Source organism: Gopherus flavomarginatus, chromosome 16 (genome assembly GCF_025201925.1).
Source record: "Gopherus flavomarginatus isolate rGopFla2 chromosome 16, rGopFla2.mat.asm, whole genome shotgun sequence".
NCBI lineage: Eukaryota > Metazoa > Chordata > Testudines > Testudinidae > Gopherus > Gopherus flavomarginatus.
In genome coordinates this window covers 4,648,849-4,670,712 of record NC_066632.1, presented here as the reverse complement: position 1 = coordinate 4,670,712, position 21,864 = coordinate 4,648,849, and the positions used below count along the sequence as shown (strand labels likewise).

Below are 21,864 nucleotides of genomic sequence, written 5' to 3'. Positions count from 1 at the left end.
TCAGCTGATCCATGGAGTGGGGCTGCACACATTGAAGCAGGGCAGTCTGCGATGCAGGAGTTGCTGGGTTTCCAGCCATTCCAATGGGGATACTCCCACCTAGTTCTGAAACTTCATTGGAAACATACCACCTGTTTCAATGGTTGGAATCCAGCCTGGGGGTGCGGGGTGGTGACATGAAGTCTGGCCCTTCTTTAAAATATCTGGGTTCTCTCATTCCAGGATACCTAAAGGTGGCACCTCTCAGCCCTCCTGCTGTCAGTTTCAGCACAGAGGCCAAGTATTGAATGAGCCATGGAGGCTCTACGCCCCCCTGACTCTTAGGAAGGGATCCTCTAGAAGAGGGTGGAGACCCATTGATGGGGCCATTGTTCAGTGGGGAACTTGCTGTAGCCCTGCTGTCTGCCAGGCATACAGAGAGGTGCTCAGTCTCCGGATCTGTCCTTCCCATCACCTTTGATTCCCCATCTGCGGCTCCACTAAGTCCTGTGACCAGGCTCCTCCTGGCGCTGACCCAGGCAGAGATCCATCAGTGCAGAGAGGAAAGTTAGCTGGGATTGCCAGGCCTATTTATGGTCCTTGGTTATTTCATACATCCAGGCAGAGTTCCTCTGAGCAACATCTACTGATTCCTTTGCAGAGCTGTCTGAGTCTGTCTGCTCAGGATCGCCTCATTTGGGCCCTGCAACCTACCCCTCCATCCCTTGTTTCTTCTTTTACTGTGTCCCATAACCCAGACACTGACTTTTATTTTTCCTGGTGGGTGCTCCACCCCACTCCGCCCCTTTCCCCGAGACCCCACCCTTGCTCTGCCACTTCCTGCCCCTCCCCCGAGGCACCAGCCACCTGCTCTCCGCCAAATGCCTCCTGCCAGCTGCCAAACAGCTGTGGCTGGTAGGTGCTGAGCACCCCATATTTTTTTTCCATGGGTGCTTGAGCCCCAGAGCGCCCACGGCATCGGCGCCTACACCCCATTACATGATGGGTGGTTGGCTTCATGGTCACTCCCTTGTCGGAGAAGGTGGGCCTGTCACTGTGTGGGTTAGCGCGGCTCACCCAGGATTCAAATAGGTGGGCACCTGTGGGTCACTAATAACAGAGCTGAAACTACGATCTCCCTTGGTGATTCTCCACCCATCTTCCTTCCCCATAGAAAACTGCTTCATGCAGCAGAAAATAGAGGGTCCCATCACCCTGAACAAGCGAATGGAGGAAGCCTGTCAGCCTGGAGTGGATTATGGTAAATCTGTGATTTGGATCTGCTGAGTCTTTTTCCATGAGGAGAGCGCAGAGAAAGGGTTCGGAATTCGATTTGGATTGTAAAGTTTGCCTTTGAGCCTGATTCAGGGGTCAGGTGTGGATCGGCTGGGGCAGAAATCTGATGAGATTTTGGGGCCTTAAACTCCCAGAAATGAACAAGATCAGATGACTGTTTAAGATTCAGTCTAGCCCTAATTATTTATCTGCCCCCCATTTCCCTAGTATCTGAGCACTTCACAATCTTTACTGTGTTTATCCTCACAACCTCCTGTGAGGCAGTGCTATTATCCCCATGGTACAAAAGGGGAAACTGAGGCATGGAGCAACTAAGTGACTTGCCCAAGGTCACGCAGCAAGTCTGTGGTGGAGCAGGGAAATGAACCCCAGTCTCCAGTTATTGCCCTCACCATGCACCATCCTTCTCACAGCCAGTTTGGGGAGTCAGTTACACAGTGAATTCTCTACAGAAAAATACTGCAGACCTTCAACTGGTGTTGTGTATGTCTTCCTTTTATTTAAGTGTATAAAACCAGGCTTGTTAGAAGTGAAGAAGTGGGTGGTTCTGACTACTACACCATGAAAATTCTGGATATCATTAAAGCAGGTAAGAGCTCCCCTTCTACAATCAGGGTGCAATTTCTTTGAATAGCTTTGGGATAAACACTAGCATAAGAACTATTTCTCTTAGCCAGAGGAAGTGCTAAAGCAAGGCTAATCTAGACTCATGCTCCAGGGCATTAACTTATCACTACAAGGGGACAAGAAAGAATTTGCTCAACCCACCTAGGCAGCCAAGCCACGAAGTGGCAGACAAAATAACAGGGGAACCTCTCACTGTGTTCAGCCTGGCACAATTGACCAGTCTCATTAAGGGGTTTTTCAACCTTCCTCTGAAGCAATTGGCATTGGCCATTGTGAGATTCAAGATCCCAGACTTGGTGGCCCTTTGGCCCAAGCTGCTATGGAGAGGTGGAGTCTCTCTTCCTCAATGCTGACTTTTATAAATCAATATAAAGGCAAAGGAAGCAGGGATCTAACTGAGCTCAAAGCAGCTTCACTCACTGGGAGCTGATATGACTGTTCTAATTATTTGTATTACCTGAGATTAGGGGCCCCTTGTGCTAAGCACTGGACATACCCAGATACAACTCCTGCCTTGACAAGTTACAATCTAAATCCACACTGGGTGGATTTATTGAGTCACAGGGAGATCGAGTGACTTGTGCAAGGTCACACCAGGAGTCTGTGACAGAAACAAGAGCTGCGGCCTGAACTCTTGACGCCCAGCCCAGTGCCACAACCACAAGAAGGTCCTTCCTGTCTCTAATGACTGCTGGAGCATCAGTGATTGGTTATCATAGCAGTCACACTGGGGCTGAATTTGTACTGAAACCTCAAGAGAACACCTAGAAGTCTCCTATTCTCTGTTCCTTTCGTCTTCATCCGTCTCCACCCCGTATTATCTCCTCCTCACTCTGCTCTTATGTGTGGCATCTTTTTTCATCCTGTCCCCCATTCCCAGGGACTGATGAAAATCCACAAGGAAAAACCCGCCAATTCATCAGCCACATAAAATGCAGGGAGTCTCTGAGGCTGGAGCTTAACAAAGACTACTTGATCTGGGGACTCAACACCGACTTGTGGCCCAGGAAAGCTGAGTAAGTAGCCTCCTGTGGTTACCCTGTGTTAGTTTCAAGCAGACACGCCCTTAACTAATTACGTTATCAATTTTAGGTACCTATCAGGCCCCCATTACTGTACTGAGAACCTCACAATATCGAATGTATTTATTCTCACTACGGGAGGCACGGCAGTGTTAATATCCTCATTTAACAGATGGGTAAACTGAGGCACAGACAGCCTAAGGTCTAGGTCCTCAAAGGTGCTGAGGCACCTAAATTCCACTTACTGGCCTTAGGTGACCTCTCCAAAGTACCAAAAGGAAGTTTCTGGAATTGAATCCAGGTTCGCCTCATAGTCTGACCCTGGACCACCATTCCTCACAGGGGCTACCCAACTATTTCACCAGCGCAAATCACATTGACAGTGCAATTTCATGGTCCCTGCATCCAGCCACAATTGTTCTTAAATCACTCAAGTTTAAATTGGGTAGAAATATAATTAATTAGGGTATAAACTGCACCTAAAAATGAGCTTCAGCAACAAAGATGCGGCTCACAGAAGCTGAAATTCCATCCTCATGCTGTATAAGGAACATTGCATGCTGGGATCTGTAGTCTCTCTGGACCTATGAGAGGGGAGGCAACCCACTGTTTCTCTGCAAGTCAGATGTGGCCCTTAGGCATAGGTGGAGTGTGAGCCACCTGTTTGGGGAGGCTAGACCCCAGCCCTGCCCATCCTCTGCCCCTCATAGAATCATGGAGTATCAGGGTTGGAAGGGACCTCAGGAGGTCATCTAGTCCAATCCACTGCTCAAAGCAAGACCAATCCCAAAACAGATTTTTGCCCCAGATCCCTAAGTGGCCACCTCAAGGATTAAATTCACAACCTTGGGTTTTTCAGGCCAATGCTCAAACCACCGAGCTATCCCTCCCTCCTGCTGGAGCCCCAAGCCTGCCACCGTGGCTGCCAGCCCCCCTACCCCAGCCCCAGGCCACTCTGGCCGGCCAACCTGAGTGCCCCCAGTGCTGAAGCCTTGGGTGCCGCAGCCCCAGCATCCCCAGCCCCGGAGCACTAGGTGCTGCAGCCCCAGTGCCCCCTGCCCAGGAGCATTGTGTGCTGCGGCCCCAGCCCTCAAGCACCACAAGCCCCGGAGCACCAGGAAGCCCCAATGCTGGGAGGCCCCAGCACCGGAGGAACCCAACCGCCTCACGTCCCGAGCTGCAGGCCAGCCTGTGCTAGCCCTAGCCCTAGCCCCAGCCCCCTTGGAGAAGAGGAGCAGCCTGCATGGGCTGTGACCAGGGGGACACAGCAGGAAGCAGGAGGGAGCTCAGGGCAGAGCATGAGTGTGGCCATGCCTGGCTGTTTGAGGACACTCAGCCTCCTCTGGCCTGCCATACCCACTGCCCATGCCCTTAGGCAAACCCGGCTGCCCTTGAGGAACTGAGCGAACAAACTGAACACACTTTGTGCTTCATTGCTCACCTTTCTGCCTGTCCGTCCCAGGTTATCCTATATCATTGGCAAGGACACCTGGATCGAGAAGTGGCCCAACGAGGACGAATGCCAGGAGCCAGACTTCCAGAAACTCTGCCAAGAATTCCTTGAGTTCTCTGAAGCCATGACTATGTTTGGCTGCCCAACCTAAACTTGGACCCAGTTTTCCCAGCAGCCCCAATGGAACAGTATGAGCTGAGATGGAACATCACACTCAGGTGGAGACATCTTCACTCAGAGCCCCAATGCTGCTGACACTCGCCACTAACCCTGTCCTCTTTGGGGTTTTGCTCTCTTTTCTTCTTATTGTTTCTATATATATATAAAAGGCTGATTTCTTACCCTGGCCTGCTGTGTGACTTTTTACCAATCTTTACATGGTCTGCAATATAGCTTTATAAGTAACCAGCTACTAGGATCATGGATGCATGAGAAACACCTTAAATTAGATTAGGATGGACAAGCATGAATGGGTGGCTAGATACGAATGGATGGATATTTGGGTGCAAATCTTCTATACCTAAGTGTGCCTAGAGTGACCACACAACCCGTTTTGGCCAGGACAGTCCCATTTCTCAGCCCTGTCCCGGCTGGCACCGTGGAGGTCAACAGACCCTCTCCACCAAAATCCACAGCACCACCAGATGCCCCTGCCAAACAGAATTCTGAGGAGGCGGAAATAATCTTAGATCAGGAGGCAGCTCCTGCTACCTGTAACTCCTTCTTGCCAGAGGAGAATGTTATGCCCCTCCACCCATTGCTGGGGATGATTGCAGGAACTTCCAGGGTCTCTTCAAACGAATTGCTGATATGCTCCAGATCACCTTAGAGGACGTCTCTCCTGGACGTACTCCACACGTCCGTGCCCAGATTGCTCTCCTGATTAACTCTGCACTCATGGAACCTGTCAAGAACATATGGCTGATCCGCGCTACCATCTATGCTTTACCCCACAGGTTGAGAACTACTGTGTTAAAGGCTCATTAGAGCAGTGGTCCCCCAAACTGCGGGACAACCCCTCCTAGGAGTGTGTGGAGGAACATTCGATGGGGAGAGGCGCATGGCAGAGAGCACCACCCAGCCCCACCCACCACCTGGGGCCTAAAGGGAGCACGACCCAGCCCCACACTGCTCCAACATCTGCTCTGCCCCCATTTGCAGCCCCACTCAGTAGTGGGTGTTCCTTGCAGTCAGCGCTGACCCCACTGTCCCAGCATGGTGCTAGGAAGCAGGGGAGGTGACTCAATAGCAGGTGTTCTCCTCGAGGGGGCGCTGTGCTGCTAAGGACGTCAGGCTTGAGCAAGAAGGCCAAAATCAGAGGGCCGGGCAGTGCTGTAGTATTTACAGACACTGTGCCACTATGACAAGAGTCCGGATGTTTACTCCAGTGTCCACTTTGATACAATTTTATCTCCCTCACTTCCCCCTGCAGTTCCTTTTGCATACGGAATTCATTTTCACTTCCTGTTCTAAACAGCTATTTTTACAGTCGGTAAAAAGCTGCCAGCTTCCTTCCCAGAGCTATCCACAGGGATTTATCTGGAGTTTGTCCCCTATATGTTCCTGTCCCTTTCAGATGAAGCAAGAGTACAGTCCTTTCACATCTGATTCAACCCCTGTTTCCTAGTCAGCTCATACAGTGGGAGGGGATGAAGGGCTCTGATCTCTTATTGAGATTTGAAACGTCTGCAGTTAATCTTTGTGCCATGCCCAGATACCACAGGGCTAAACACCAAATAAATTCTTGGAGTAACAACAAGAATGAAACAACTTCACAGCTATAAAGCTCCACTAAGAGGGAAGGATTATACTCTTTTCCCAGGTGAGTAAACTGAGGCACAGAATGCTCACGTGACTCACCCACAACAGCGCAGTGATAGAATTAGGGGTGATAGAACCCAGGAGTCCAGACTCCTGGCCATTGTGCTCTAAACTCTGGAAAATATTCCCAAGCTGTTCTGAGAATCAGGCGAGGAACTAGGACGCCTGGGTTCTCTGCTCTAAATGCTGGGCAATATTCTCTCGCTGTTCTGAGTATAGAACCCAGGAGTCCAGACCCCTAGTTCCCTGTTTCAACCAATAGACTTCCCATGTACATGGACATACCTTCCACACTCAGCAGCAGAACCCAGGTGACCTTTGTCTCCTGCTTTGATTATACAAATAAATCAGGCAATTTGCATCTCTTGTGTTTTATAATTTTTTTTGGCCTATATGTTTTGAGTTTCTTTATCATTCTTTGTGTCTGTATTTTTATGTCTAGCCTGTTTGTCAGAGCTGTTTTAGTTACGTTCACAGGCAAGAAAGGGGCTACAATGTAGCCTCTTTCTTTTTTTTGCAACTGGAGAAGCTACCATCACATTGTAGCAATCTGCAAATTCAGATTATATATTAGGTATATTACAGTGGCGCATAGGAGCTGCCTCCCTTCACTGTGCTAGGCGCTGCACAGACAAAAAACAAAAAATCCCTGCCCTAGAGATCTTACAGTCTGCTTATTTATTGTGTGTATCACAGGAGCACCTACAGGCCCCAATCAAAAATGGGAGGCACCTGGCTATAGGTGCTGTGCACCCTATAACAAAGAGATGCTCTCCAGGGCAGGGACTAACATAACCCTGGGGGAGGGACGGGTCAGAGTTGGAAAGTTAAGCACGTGAGTGTTTGCAGGTTCAGAGCCTGAGTATTAGGGCTGTTAACCTCAGCTTCAGCTTTGGTTTTGAATTTCTTGTCAATTTCAGGGGCAAATTAGGGGCAGCTGGTGCTGTATCCCAGCCCGGTGACACCAAACTCTGGTCACTTTCTTTCCGCCTTGCAAACATTCAGTGCCTAGAACTGTCCCACTGCAACAGCCCCGTTGTGGGGCAGCCTCCTCCCACGCACCCCCTCATGGCCTCAAGCCAGTCCAGCAGGCAGCCCCTTGCATCAGTTTCCCCCTTTTGAGGGGTTTCTGCACTAACTCACAAGCCCTTTCACAGCCCATCTCAGGTCTGGGTTTATTAAATTAACAAATATTTCAGAATAAAGTTTGCCAGTCCTTCCTCAAGTCATCCAAGCTCACCTCTTTATCAGGTCACCCCCAGACTTTTCCTGCCTGTTGTCCCACTCCCCAAGTCCCAGCTGGCTCCACTGGAGTCTACTCACACCCTGCAGTTTCTGTGCTAGTCTCTGTAGCCAATGAAGTTCACCGGAGTTGATTTGTAGGATTATAAAAATATAAGATTGACCAGTATTTAGAGGAACTGTGTAGTAGACATGAGTAAGACAAGCTGAAATGCAAGAACCTGTAGAATGAGGTCTGCAAGAATTTGGTAATATTGTGAAAGTATAAGGTCTTAAATTTAAAGAATAAAATGGTGTAGCAGATATTGTCTCTAACACGTGCCTTAACCACAAGATAAAGGTGGTATGCCAATGTTAATGAGAATCTACACAGCCTATAGAATTCAGGGTCCTGTGGAGTATGAACTGTTGTATTGTTCCCTGGTTCATTACACATGGTTTATTAAATTGTGTGTGGGTATCAAACCCAATGATCGGTGATTTTAAGGACACTGTGACAATCCAAGATGGAGTCTGAAAACTGTCATCTTGTGACTCCATCTTGTGACCTTCTGTTCACTGTCAGCTCGGTCTGGATAAAACTGGGCTGAACGGGTTTTTCCCGCCAGTGGGCGATCCCCAAGGTTCCATCACCTCAGCCTGTTTCCCGCCTTTCTGCGGATCGTACCGTGTTTTCCCATTGTAGATTCTGTAGAAGATTTGGGGTCACAGGCTGATGGGACCGTCCATCACAGCGGCCGTGTGTGCGGTTTCGGGGCTCCGTGGCACTCGTGCGTCAGGGAAGATCACCATTCGTGCCCGGAGTGAAAGGGAAGGAAGACGACACGTTACCCTCTCACCTGTCCTGCGCCTGGGGAACGTCCCCACCCAGCAGGTTCCTGGTCTGCGTCGTCTGCCCTGACGTCCAGCGAGGGACTCCCCAGTGCTCCTCCTCCAAGGGTTTCAATTACCGGCGGAGTCGAGGTCCTGGACATCACCCCGCCACGCCAGTGCTGGGAATGGGGGGAGAAAGCAACGGGGGTTTTCACGCTGGGGTCAGATTTCCTGAATGCCAGGAGGGTTTAGTTTCATTCTTGGGCCTGAGCCTCACGCTGGCAGGGCAGAGCTGCTGTGTCACTGGGCGGGTTTGTTATTTAGCTCTGAGTCATTTACATTTACCCCTTGGCGACTGTGTAATTCTCTCCCCTCAGACGTTTACCTCTTTGTTCCAAACCTTCTCTCTTGTCAGTTCGATTTATTGTGCCCCACGCCAGGGGAGAGGGGAGGAGATCTGCACCAGGCCACCGCAGAGGGCGAACCTGCTCTTTTGAGAAACGGGCGTGTTTCTGTGCCGACACCGACAACACTTTCCACATTCGGAGTTATCGTGGCTCCCCTCTGAGATAACAGTCCCTTGTGTTTCCAGGGGACACAGACCAGGCAGAAAGAGCGGGGTGACACTTCCAGGTACATGCACAGAGGTAGGTATAGACAGACTCACAGAAGAAGGGTGCCCAGAGCAGCAAAATTGAGCTTCCTATGGGAAACTCCCGAAGGAACCACATCTGTATTGATCCATCCATAAGCAGGTCAACAGACTCTAACACTATCTAGAAGGATGTGAGTATGTCAGTAGGTATAACTGGTACATGGTACTTATCTCTAGGAATTGTATATGCTGTGACATTTATAACTTTGTTGGTAATGTTAATATAACTACTAAAAGACAGACGCTCTTGTAATTGTCGGTGTTATTTATCTATGGTTTAACGTGTTCCTATGAACTCTAGATCCAGAACAAACAGAGATAACTCTGTTGAACTTGAGATTGTAGCCGACAGAGCTGATCCCACTGAAGTAGGATTAACATTAAATAGAATAAAAGGCTCCAACTCCCTAGAAATTCCCCCCTCTCCACATTCCTGCTGCTCTAAGCTCTTGATAGGGAAATCAGCTGACCCCTGCTCAGGTGAGCCACCTTAGTAATTAGGGTTGACTGGCCCCAGGCCTCTAGCCCTTCACAGGCCAGCCACCCACAAGCCCAATCCCACATGCAGAGTCAAAACTGAGAGCATGTGACCAGTGTTGCCAACTCTCATGATTTGATTGCAAGTTTGGCAAGATTTGGTGTTTCCCTTGAACTGCTGGCTTTCCCGAGTCCTACGAATGTGTGAGGATCTCGGCTTTTGTTGACATAATGGAAGTTTCTAGCACTGCTGATTGGGGATGAAAGCTTGAAAACGCGGCCTGAGGAGGACCCTAAAAGGCCCAGAAACCCAAAGATAAATAAAAAGAACCCCCAGTTTGTTGTTTTTATAAAAATCATGTGAGTGTCCAACCAATCCTGTGATTTTGGGGGTCTGACTCTTCTTTTGAATGCTTGGTGTCCAAAGACCAGACTTTTCTACAGTGACTCAGCAACTTTATAAGGGATCTTGGGTTTTAGAGCACCACCCTTCTAAAAATCAGGCCATGAAAGCGCGTCAAGTTGGGCGCTTAAAAACTGCAGGCTCCCAGCTTGCCCTGTTCGGACAGAGGTGGACGGGCCAAATGTGAGTGGCGCTGCAGCCTAGCACCCGGGCTCACAACGCCACTCACATTTGGTTCACCCACCCCTCCTTAGGTGGCATCAGAGGGGTGGGCAAGCCAAACCTGAGCAGCATTGCAAACCCGTGCACCAAGTCACAGTGCCACAGACTTTGAGGGACCCCTCAAACTGGGGGCCCAAGGCAAATGGCCCCTTTAGACCCTCCCCTCTGGGTGACCAAGAATGCAGAAAATGTTCACTCCAACCAGGGCAGGGGACTTGGGGGGGTGTCACAGTGGGACAGTCCCATGAGCCCAAGGGCTGTTGGGAGGTCTGGAACACCCTCCCCCCATTCTGGAATGACTTTCAGACACTTGGGGGGGGGAATGAACCTTTTAATGACATTCAGGCAAACGAACCCCCGCCCGAACAACCTGCACGTTCTGTCTGTTCCCTGGCAATGCAGTGAAGAGAAGGGAGCAGCATCAGGGATTAGAGATGCTGGCACAGAGGCAGAGTGCGACAATTGTGCTCTGTACAATCCACAGAGATCATACTTACCAAGAGAAACCTGTATGTGCCATAAAGTCTTGTTTACCTTTTACATCAAGGAAGGGGAAGAAAGTCGATCTTGTTGTTAAGACACAAAACTAAGGAGTCAGGACTCCTGGGTTCTATTTCCAGGGCGGGAGGGAGAGTGGGATTGAGTGGGTAGAACTGGCCTGTGGTCTGTTCCCAGCTGAGGGAGGGGAGCGTTATCTAATGGTTAGAGAAGGGAGCTGGGAGTCAGGACTTCTGGGTTCTACTCTAGCTTAAAGAGGGGACTGTGATCTATGGGTTAAAGAAGAGGATTGAGTGGTTGGGGCTCTTGGTTCTACTCCTCGCTATAGGATTATGGTTTAATGGTTAGAGAAGAAGGGGACGGGGCAGGACACCTGGTTCTCTTCCTGTCAAGGGCTTGCTGTGTGATATTAGCCAAGATGCTCAGAACCAAAATAGCAAAAGCAGCCTTTAATTCTGAATGCCTCCATTTTGGGGGGTGCCCAGTGTGAGCTACGAAGGCCTGAGTTTCACAAGGGCTCAGCATCTGCAGAGCCCATTATGATCGCGCCCCAGGACACAGCGATCCTTCCAGGGAACCTGAGAAACAGCCATCCCTGGGGAAAGGAAACTGCCCTGGGAAGCCTGGTACACCTCTACCCTGATATAACGCTGTCCTCAGGAGCCAAAAAATCTTACTGCGTTATAGGTGAAATTGTGTTATATTGAACTTGCTTTGGCCTCGTCAAACAGCCTGGCCCGGCCCCCGTCCAATCCCCACCTACTTCCCACCCCCTGACTGATCCCTCAGAACCCCCAACCCATCCAACCCCCCCGATTCCTTGTCCCCTGACTACCCCCTTCACAGACCCCTGCCCCTAATCACCCCCAGAACTCCCACACCCTATCCAATGCCCCTGTTTCCCATCCCCTGACAGCCCCGCACCCAGAATCTCCGAACCATCCAACCCCCCCTGCTCCCTGTCCCCTGACCCCCCGCAAGACCATCTCCCCCTTATCCAAGCCCTTGGACCCGGACCAGCAACCTTAACACACCACTCAGAGCAGTGTGTCGGAGCCAGACACGCTGACGCGATGATCTGCTGGAGTGCGTAGTCCCGTCCTCCAGAGTGCTGCTTTACCACATTATATCCACATTTGTGTTATATCAGGTCACATTATATTGGAGTAGAGGTGTATATGGTTATTAGTTTGCTAATGAAGCCAACTTCCAGGAAGAGAGTGAAATTGGCCGTGTGTAATGTGTTTGGACAGGCTGGGAGTGCCATCTGCTCACAGGTTCCCAGAATCCTCCTCACCAAAGCGATGAACCTCAGATTTGGAGAAATCTCTGAATACATTTGAGAGTAAAAATTCCTCTATTTCCCATCAATCCTGGATAAAGAGTGAAGAAATCAAGGATTGTGCGGGGTTGACGGAAACTGGCAACGCCAGAGCGGACGTGGATTCAGGAATGGGAGGGTGAGTGGGGGAAGCGCCTTGTACCTTTCAGTGTAGCAACATGTTGGAATTTCTTTGTAATCTCTGTGGACGTGAGGTGCAGGGCACGCCGGCCTCTTAGGAAACCCCAGGAAAAGAAAATTCAGCAGTTGCCTCTTCTGTATGTTAAATGGGTAGGGAGTGGGGTAGGTTGGAGTAAAAGAGCTAGGCATCAGGATTCCTGGGTTCTGTTCCAGCTCTGGTGGAGGAGTTGTGTCTAGTGGTTAGAGAGGTGTGTATACTGGGACTCAGGACTCCTGAGTTCTATCTCCAGCGCTGGGAGGAGAGTAGGGTCTCTTGGTTAGAGTGGTGTTGTGATAAATGAAGAGGGGTGGGTGTAGCTCCCTTTTATGGACAGCCAGTAGCTATAAAATCCCTCTTTGTAGCTGTTCTCTAACTGCTCTACCTGTAAAGTGTTAATAAGTCTCACTGCTCTGCATAGGTGAAAGGAAGTGAGTGAGCACCCAGCCAAGAGAGCCAATGGGAAGGGTAGAACTTTTTACAATTGGAAGGACTCCCCTTTTGTCTGTTCTGTTGTTGTTCTCCTGCGAAGAGGCAGACAGGGCAGAGCTATTCTGTAAGAAGCTTGGGCCAGGTATAAAAAATCGTCAGTATCATACCTGGAAACTACTCATGTAAAACCCCAGATATGTAAGTAGACCAGGAAATGTCTAGGGAGACACGATTAGGTTTATCCTTTTTATTTCTTTATGGCTTGTGGATTCCTCTGTGCTAACCCCGGTGCTTTTGTTTTGCTTGTATCCTTTAAGCTGGAGCTCAAGAAAGCTGTTCTTGGTGCTTAATCCTTGTAGTTGCTCTTTTAAAATCTAGCAATAGCCTGAGCTCCCAGATGTATTTTCTCCCTTTTAAAAAAAATAAAATTTACCTTTTTTAAGAATAGAATTGAATTTTTGTGTTAAGAGGTTTGTGAATGTTGTTTAATTAGCTAGTGCAATAGCTGATTTTTTAAAATTTATTAGCTCACCCCCAGAGGGGGTGTGAAAGGGCTTGAGGGTACCCCACAGGAAGGAATTCCCAAGTGCTCCTTCCTGGTCTCTTAAAGGGGTTCTGCACTTGAGTGGTGGCAGCATCTACCAATCCAAGGTCAGAGAAAACCTGTAACCTTGGAAGTTTAATACGAGCCTGGAGTGGCCAGTTTTAATTTTTAGAATCCTTGTGGACCCCGACCTTCAGCTGGGGCTTAGAACTGCTGGGTTTTATCCCCAGCACTGAGAGGATAGTGGAGTCTAGTGGTTAGAGCAGTGTGTATACTGGGACTCAGAACTGCTGGGGTCTGTCCTCAGCACAGGGAGGAAAATGGGGTCTAATGGTTAGAGCAGTGTAGATACTGGTACTCAGAACTCCTGGATGCTATCACTAGCCCTGGGAGAAGAGTGGGGTCTAATGGTTAGAGTGGTTTATATACTGGGACTCAGAACTCCTGGGTTCTATCCCCAGCACTGGAGGAGAATGAGGTTAGTGGTTAGAGAGCTGTCTATACTGGAACTCAAAACTCCTGGTTTCTATCTTCAGCACTGACAGGCAAGTTTGGTCTGGTGCAGTGGTTCCCAAACTTGGGCCGCTGCTTGTTCAGGAAAAGACCCCGGCGGGCCAGGCCAGTTTGTTTACCTGCCATGTCTGCAGGTTCAGGTGATCACGGCTCCCACTGGCTGTGGTTCACCGCTCCAGGCCTGTGGGAAGCGGCGCAGGATGAGAGATGTGCTGGCCGCTGGTCTAGTGGTTAGAGCGGTATGCATCCTGAGACTTCTGGGTTCTATCCCCAACACTGGGAGTAAAGTAGGATCCAGTGGTTAGACAGGTATGTATATTTTGGACTCAGAGCTCCTGGGTTCTATCCCCAGCGCTGAGAGGAGAGCGGTGTCTAGTGATTAGAGCGGTTTGTACGCTGGGATTCAGGACTCCTGGGTTCTATCCCCAGCACAGGGAGGAAAGTGACATCTAGTGGTTAGAGAGATGTGTATCCTGTGACTCAGAACTCCCGCCTTCTATCCCCAGCACTGGGAGGTGAGTGGGATCTAGTGGTTAGAGTCATGTGTATACTGGGACTCAGGACTCCTGGGTTCTATTCTGAGCACTGGGAGGAGAATGGTTAGAGCTGTGTATATACTGGGACTCAGAACTGCTGGGTCCTATCCCCAGCATTGGGAGGGGAATGAGGACTGGTGGCTAGAGCTGGGAAATAAGAGTTCTTGATTTGGAGTATTTCTTAATTTCCTTTTCACCCACATAGCACAGAAGACACTTTGCATGTTCAGTGCCCTTTAGAAACAGGGTCACTGCCCTGGGAGGAAGACAAGGGAGTAAGCAGACTCAATTGCTATTAAGCCACTAGCCACATGAAGACAGGTCAGGGGAACTCCTGGTTGTCAATTCTCTTCTCAGTCCATTGCACTCTTACAAATAAGAATGTAAGACATAGCGGGTGTGGTCAGGTCACTCTCTAGTGGCTGACCCCCCGGACTATTACAATCACTTGCTCATTACTCATTGATAAGGTTAGACCAAGTAGCACAGGGATGGGAAATCTTTTTGGCATGAGGGCCACATCAGGGTTCCGAAACTATATGGAGGGCTGGGTAGTGAAGGCTGTGCCTCCCCAAGCAGCCTCGCCCCTGCCCCCTATCCACCTCCTCCTACTTCCCACCACGCTCAGAATCCCCCACCCATCCAACCCCTCTGCTCCTTCTCTGACCCCCCCTCCCAGGACCCCCCATCCCTAACTGCCCCTTGGGACCTCACCCCCTATTCAATCCCCCATGCTCCCTGTTCCCTGACTGCCCTGACCCCTATCCACACCCCTGCCCACTGATAGGCCCTCTGGCACTCCCAGGCCTATCCAATCCCCCCGTTCCCCATCCCCTGACTGACCGCCCCCCAGAACCTCCACCCCATCCAACCGCTCCCTGCTCCGTGTCCTCTGACTGCCCCCCGGGACCTCCTGCTCTTTATCCAACCCCCTGCTCCCTGCCCCCTCACCATGCCACTCAGACACCAGGACTGGCAGTTGTGCCACCCAGCCAGAGCCAGCCACGCCACCACGCAGTCTACAGCACCGGGGCAGGCCGGCAGCTCTTGCAGCCACACTGCCCGCAGGAGCTCGCAGACGCCAAGAGCGCTGGCAGCACAGCGAGCTGAGGCTATGAGGGAGGAGGGATAGCAGGGGAGGGGCAGGGAGCTAGCCTCCCCGGCCAGGAGCTCAAAAACCGGTCAGAAGGGTCCTGCGGGCCAGATGTGGCCCACGGACCATAGTTTGCCCACCTCTGAAGTAGCAGGAGATTTTGTGTGTTTCCCAACTGACACAGCTAAGACAGCGGGTGAGCTGTAAGGCAATCCAGATGCTAGCAAACTGGCATGCAAATAATCCAAGCTGCAAATACTGGGGCATGCAGTTAAACACAGTGGTATGACATGCCAATAAACCAATATGCAAAATAAATTGGTATGCAAATCAGAAGCATGCAGCAAAGCTAATGGGAGTCGTTGTGGCATCTTACAGACTAGCACATATATTTGGGCATAAGCTTTTGATGCATCTGATGAAATGGGTTATACCCCACAAAAGCTTATGCCCAAATAAATGTGTTAGTCTCTAAGGTGCCACAAGGACTCCTAGTTGTTTTTGCTGATACAGACTAACACGGCTACTCTGAAAGCTAATGGGGTTCTTCCAACTTTACTATGAGTACAGTAACAGCAGCTTTTAGCCCCTGGTACTAAGGCACTGCCTTTCACTGAAAATCCCCATAGGTTTCCCCTTCTCATATTCCCCCTTGTTTGCAAATTGCAGCAGGAACCTGTTGCCCAATAAATCCTTCCTCACTCAAGTATTGAACCCAGCTGTTTATCCAGCCGAAATCACAGTCCACCCATGTGTTTGTTCAATAATATGCGCAGGTTGTCTGTGGGTTGGAGGGTCAGGGCCGTGTTCATCTGAATCTATCTAATATTAAATTATTCAATGGGAAAGGTGGAATTTTTCAGAAGTCTGTGTCCAAAATTCAGCAACTGTGCCTAGAAGCGTGCAGTCCCCGGATGTTTCACGCAGCAGCTACCATTGCACATATTGGGCATGCTGCATTTCTTTTATATTCTTTCTGTAGCAACTTGTGGCAAATAGTATAAAGTGCAGATCTTAAACTGCAGTTCCTGGGGGTCGCCTCAGGCTAAGCTTACTGTTATGACATTTCTTTCTATTTTCCAAGTTGCACTTTTTGGCTTTTGTGTTTTCATGTTTCACTTTTCATCATTACTCCGATCTCACTGACAGCATTGTTTTCATGTGTTGTAGAGCAGCTATTTAGTGTGTATTTGAGTGCAGGCTTTGCAAAATGGGACCCAGAAATAGTTTTGGGGAAATGCTAGACTCCTCCTCCTACCTAATCCCCTGACTTCCAATTATAGTTTTCAGGAGTTCCTTTCCTGACCTTTCAGACGTATGTGCTGAAGTGAACCAAATGCTTTATTTCATAAGTAGAAATACACCCCTTGAATTCTGCTTGCAGCTCTGGTCACCCCATCTCAAAGAAGGTGTATTAGAAATGGAATAAGTAGAGAGAAGGGCAGCAACAATTATTAAGGTATTAAGCTTCCATATGAGAAGAGATTAAAACATTTGGGGCTTTTCAGGGTGGAAAAGTGATGGCTAATGAGGGATATGACAGAGGTGTATAAAATCAGAACTGGTGCGGAGAAAATGACTAAGGAGGTGTTATTTACCCCTTCACATAACACAAGAACCTGGGGTCACCCGATGAAATTAATAGGCAGCAGGTTTAAAATAACCAAAAGGAAGTCCTTCGCACATCATGCAGTCAACCTTTGGAACTCATTGTCAGGGGATGTGGTGAAGGCCAAAACTATAACGGGGTTCAAAAAAAGAGCTACATAAGTTCATGGAGGATAGATCCATCACTGACTATTAGTCAAGATGGCCAGGAATGCAACCCCATGCTGTGGGTGTCCCTAAATCTCTGACTGCCAGATGCTGGGACTGGACAACAGGGGATGGATCACTTGATAATTACTCTGTTTTATTCATTCCCACTGGGCTAGGACCATTGGTCTGACCCAGTATGGCCGTTCTTATGTTTTTATCTTAATAATCTTCTTTCCACTGCTGGGAAGTCATTGTTAGGACAATAAGGGCAAGATCAACCCTTTCATTGCAGGGCCACTCATCCCCCACCAGTCAGAGAATTACAGTATAGAATAGCCTGGCAGAGTGGTCACGGTCCAGCCTTTGTCTTTCTTCCTTATTCATATTGTAAACAGTCTCCCATCATGAATCCGTGCAGCACCTGGTACAATGGAGCCCTGATCTCAGCTGGGGCCTCTAGACACTGCTGTGATACAAATAATAACAAATATTCATTAATGAGGGCACAAAATCTACTTGCCCATTGATAGTGGGACAACTAATGCCATTTTACCTGCTTGTTAAAATAAATGTGCTAGGCTGGTGTGTGAATTATGGATTAGATATTGTATACTCACCCCCAAATCGAGACCAGATACCTTTCTGAAAGGTATATACTTTAGTGGGTCACCAGTTATTGGGCTCAACACAGGGGGAACTGAGTGAAATACAAAAGCCTGTGCTTTGCAGGTCAGACTTGACGATGGTTTTAAATGGAGCTAATGATGGCAGCATCTGCCCAGCTCTGTATTTGTTATTCATATGGCATTAGCACCTCGAGGGCCCAGCATGCTAGGTGCTGGTCATAGATAGCAAGGGGCAGTGGCTCTGTCCCAGAGATTCATCATCCAGAGGCAACGCTAGAGGTCACACCGCAGGTCAGGGGCAGAGCCTGGAAGAGAATTCAGATCCTGGGTCCCAGGCCGCTGCCTTAGCCATGACACTATGTTGCTTTTACTTTCACCGCTCCCATTCTATTGAGCCCTCCTTGGCCCTGCTAGCCATATGGCATTGTCACCGCTCAGACTTGTGACACCCGTTGTTAGGTAAGCCCAGTTGGTTGTTTATCCATAAGTAAATATGTTGCAACTGGATGTCTTTGGATATTGTCCAGTCTGAAGCCCTGTCCAAATACCACGGTCATGAAAAGAAACCTGTTACTGGAAGGCAGCTGATAATCTGCCTTCCCCCATTAACCCTTCCCTGGTTTGCTTTTACCTAGAGGAAGGCAAAAACAGATCCTGAGATGAGTGATCTCCGTGGGGCAAGGCGGGTTCATACCAGCAGAGGATCTGGCCCAGAGATCTGAAGATCTGGTTCATCAAGGAGCTTAACCTGTAAAAGGCCAGGTACTGGATTACAGGGTTATTGCAGGTGAAGAGCAATAGGTTAACCGGTGCCTGTTCAAATTGCTCTTTCAAGCTTCAAAACCACGGAAGGGATTTTGATACCCATCTGCCATTACAATGTGTCTGAATTTCCTACATGGCTTTGAAGATGCCAACCATGATGTATTGTTTGGGGCACAGGAACTGCCACACTAGATCAGATCATAGGGTCATGGCCAAGCATGGCCATGACCAGACATTTCAGAGCAAGGTGCAAGAAACTCTACTGTGGTCGATTATAGCCTACCCAGTGGGGACATTACCACTTAACAACCACTGCCTTATGTCCTGAAGCAGGACTATCATGTGGCAATGAGTTCCGCAGGTTAATTCCACTTTATTATTTCCTTTGATCAGTTTTATGTTACCTGGCAGTAGCACCCAAAGGCCTTCTTTGTGCTAGGTGCTGTGCAAACATACAGAGCAGGTGTAGATGATGGGTGGTCGAACATGCTGGTGCCTTGTCTTTATTAGCACTCCCATCATTGCTACCAGCAGCGTAGATTCCCTAATAGAGTGTAGATGAGTCCTGGACTAAGGGACAGTTTCTGCCCCAAAGGTTTTACAATCCAAACGAGTGGGATAGATGGAGAGATCCACCCTTTTGGGGCTCCCTTGAGGACTGGGACCACTTTCCCTACTGAAACATCCCAGGACTTGCCCAAGGTAAAACAGAGACAAAAGGCAGATCCTGGAATCCTGTTTCTCAGCCTGCCCCCTTGTTGTAACCCAGTAGATCCCACTCCCCTCCCAGAGCTACGAATATAACCCAAGCATCCTGACTCCCAACCCCCCATGCTTTAACCCACTTGAACCTATTCCTCATTCACAGCTGGGAGCAGAACCCAGGAGTCCTGACGTCCAGCCCCACTTCTCCATGCTAGACCTGAACTGTGGTATTTATCAGTGCCCCACCATTCTGATCTGTGGCTAGCACCTTGGCATGGAGTAAACACAACCACAGCCTCAGGTCCCTAATTCCAACTCCCCCGCTTGGAAAGACAAATAAACTCTTGTGTCAAGGGAGTAAAGAAAACATCTTTTGTTCTGAACTTTTCAGGTTTCCTGGGCTCCTCCCCCTCACTGACTAACCCGCCCAGCTGTTTGCACAAGGGATCAGCTTACAGGCAACTCTGAGGATAAATAGCCCAGGAGGAGCTACTTCTCCTGACCCTCCTGTCCTCACCATGGGGGGCTCTGCTCTCTACCTGGTGGCCGTGTTTGCTTTCTACTTCCCGGCTGTTTCTCACAGCCAACTGTAAGTACCCCCGCGGTGATGAGGATATTAACCTGGGTTAGTTACATGGCTGCCAATGGAAACCAAGCTCAATTTTCCTCTCTTCTCTGCTACTGTGTGTGGAGTGGCAACAGGCTGCAGAAATTCTCTTCCTCGCCTGGTCCAGCCCTCTTCTTCCTTGCTCAGTTCAGAGGCTAATTTTGGGGTTTGGAAGATGGAATTTTTTTTAAAGAATAAACTGGATTTTGAGCCTCACTTGATCTTAGTGAACCAGGTGTAGACTGGGAGTAACTTCATTGAAAACAATTGGGGTGCACTGCCCTGAAATGCACTGAAATCAGTGGGGTTGTCGTTCCCTTGGCTTCAGTGGGCTTTAGATCAGGCCCTAAAAGAGACCAGAATCAGGTTCTATAGGGCCACATCTTGAACTCCTTCTTCAGCTTCTACATCGGCAACACACCCAGTGGGGCTAAATTTTATTTTCAGTGTAAACTGGTGCAAACCTGGCAGGGCCGGTGTTTCCATTTAGGCGACCTAGGCAATCGCCTAGGGAGCCAGGATTATTGGGAGGCAGCATTTTGCCAGGGGGGCGGCAGGCGGCTCCGGTGGACCTGCCGCAGGTGTCTCCGGTGGACCTACTATAGGTGTTCCAGCGAACGGGCTGTTCGTCCCGCAGCTCCGGTGGACCTCCCGCAGGCACGCCTGTGGCAGCTCCACCATGACCATGGACCAGCGGACCCTCTGCAGGAATGCCTGCGGCAGGTCCACCGGAGCCGTGGGACCAGCGCGCACGGCGGCGAAATGGCCGTGCGCCTAGGGCGCCAAAAACACTGGCGCTGGTACTGAAACCTGGAGTAACCCCACTGACTTCAACGGATTGTTAGTTACGCTGGAGTAGCTCCACTGGCTAAGGGGATTGCTTATGGTGCATGAGGCAGACCAAAACCCAGTTCACTTCCATGGGGCTGGTGGGCTTCTGAAGCACAGTGGTCCACGGCTTGGGCACTGCACTGGGAGTCAGGACTCCTGGGTTCTATTTCCGCTGTTCCTGCTGAGCCAGTGAGAAGCCAGAAGCTGCATGAGAGATGCATTTATCTATCAGGATGACCCAACTCACCTACGGATCCTGGGTCGGGTCTCCACCCTCCCCATGGGGCTGGAGGAGCTGCCGTTCGGGGCTAGACTTCGGGGTGATAGACAGATGTCCGGATGTGGGTGTGGGTTTTGCAGTTTGACCCCACTGCGAATGCACCACAGTGGGCTGCAGACCAGATGCGCAGACCTCGGTGCAGCTTTTCCCAAAGGGTTCCAGAGATTTATGAAACCTGTTTCTGAGCCTGGGCCAACTTTCAGGAAAGGAGGAGGGAGGGATCCCCCAGGAGGGAGAAAGGAGATTTGGTAGCCACTGTGCATCGCTCACTCCAGGTGTCAGCACTGATCTGCATCTCTAGGATTTTTTGGAGGAACATCAGGGGCCTACTTGGTCCATTTTGACAGCGCTCTGGTGGACGACTGGTACGAAGCACATGCCCTGCTTAGGTGCTCCTGGTATTGCCTGTGGAGCAGATGAGCAGTAAACATGGCCCATGCTCGATGACACCCCAGCGCAGCATGCTCCTCTCTAGGCGAGGTCAGGGCAGCACATTCCAGAGGGCTTCGTCAACTGGACTTGGAAGGGCTTGTTTCAATGAAGAGTTAGTTCACAGCAAACTGAGGTGTAAATCTACCTCCCACTGCACACTAACTGTCTGTATGGACACTGTTAATGTGTACTAACAGTTCCTTAGTGTGCTTTGTCTTAGTGCACCTTGGGCCCCGGTTGCTGAGGCCCAGCTGCAGTTTTTAGGCACCATCTCTATCAGAGCTAGCACCTGTATGCCCTTGTGACGGTGCTGCCTGTGGGAGCCACCTGAGGTCACTCAATTAGGGTGAGCTGCAAACAAAACGGGGCAGACAAACCCCAGAAGCTGGTGGTTATTTCAATACTTAAATTTACCAAGCCAGCACAGAACAGCTTCTATGTTACCTCACTGGTTACTCAGAAGTTCAAACCATGCAGTTTCCTTAAAGTGCCCAGCCTCAGGCCTCCGTCCAAACACACACGTCAGATATGATGATGATTACTGAAAATCTTATCTCATCATATAAAAGAAAAGGTTCTTCCAATCCCAAAGGATCAGCCACATACCCAGGTCCAATTATAACTTAGATCTTACCCAAAATACAGGTTTCTTATACTTTTTCAGCAGTCTTTTGGCCTGAGAAAACAATAGGTTTAATTCTCCTTCCAAACATCCTGGCAATTAGCACAGGGTAA

At 49.6% G+C, this 21,864-nt stretch overlaps 2 protein-coding genes across 2 annotated transcripts in view; both read left to right on the top strand.

The window, feature by feature from the left end:
- LOC127035326 (complement C3-like) overlaps positions 1-21,864 on the top strand; it is a 190,556-nt gene that overhangs the window by 54,180 nt on the left and 114,512 nt on the right. The window contains exons 37-40 of the mRNA XM_050925059.1: positions 1,154-1,240; positions 1,781-1,864; positions 2,783-2,918; positions 4,387-4,595. Coding sequence (XP_050781016.1) covers positions 1,154-1,240; positions 1,781-1,864; positions 2,783-2,918; positions 4,387-4,528 — 449 coding nt within the window. The 3' untranslated portion in view covers positions 4,529-4,595. The remainder of the gene's footprint in view (positions 1-1,153; positions 1,241-1,780; positions 1,865-2,782; positions 2,919-4,386; positions 4,596-21,864) is intronic.
- Positions 19,485-21,864, top strand: part of LOC127035327 (A.superbus venom factor 1-like) — a 116,764-nt gene continuing 114,384 nt past the window's right edge. Inside the window, exon 1 of the mRNA XM_050925060.1 lies at positions 19,485-19,568. Coding sequence (XP_050781017.1) covers positions 19,498-19,568 — 71 coding nt within the window. The 5' untranslated portion in view covers positions 19,485-19,497. The remainder of the gene's footprint in view (positions 19,569-21,864) is intronic.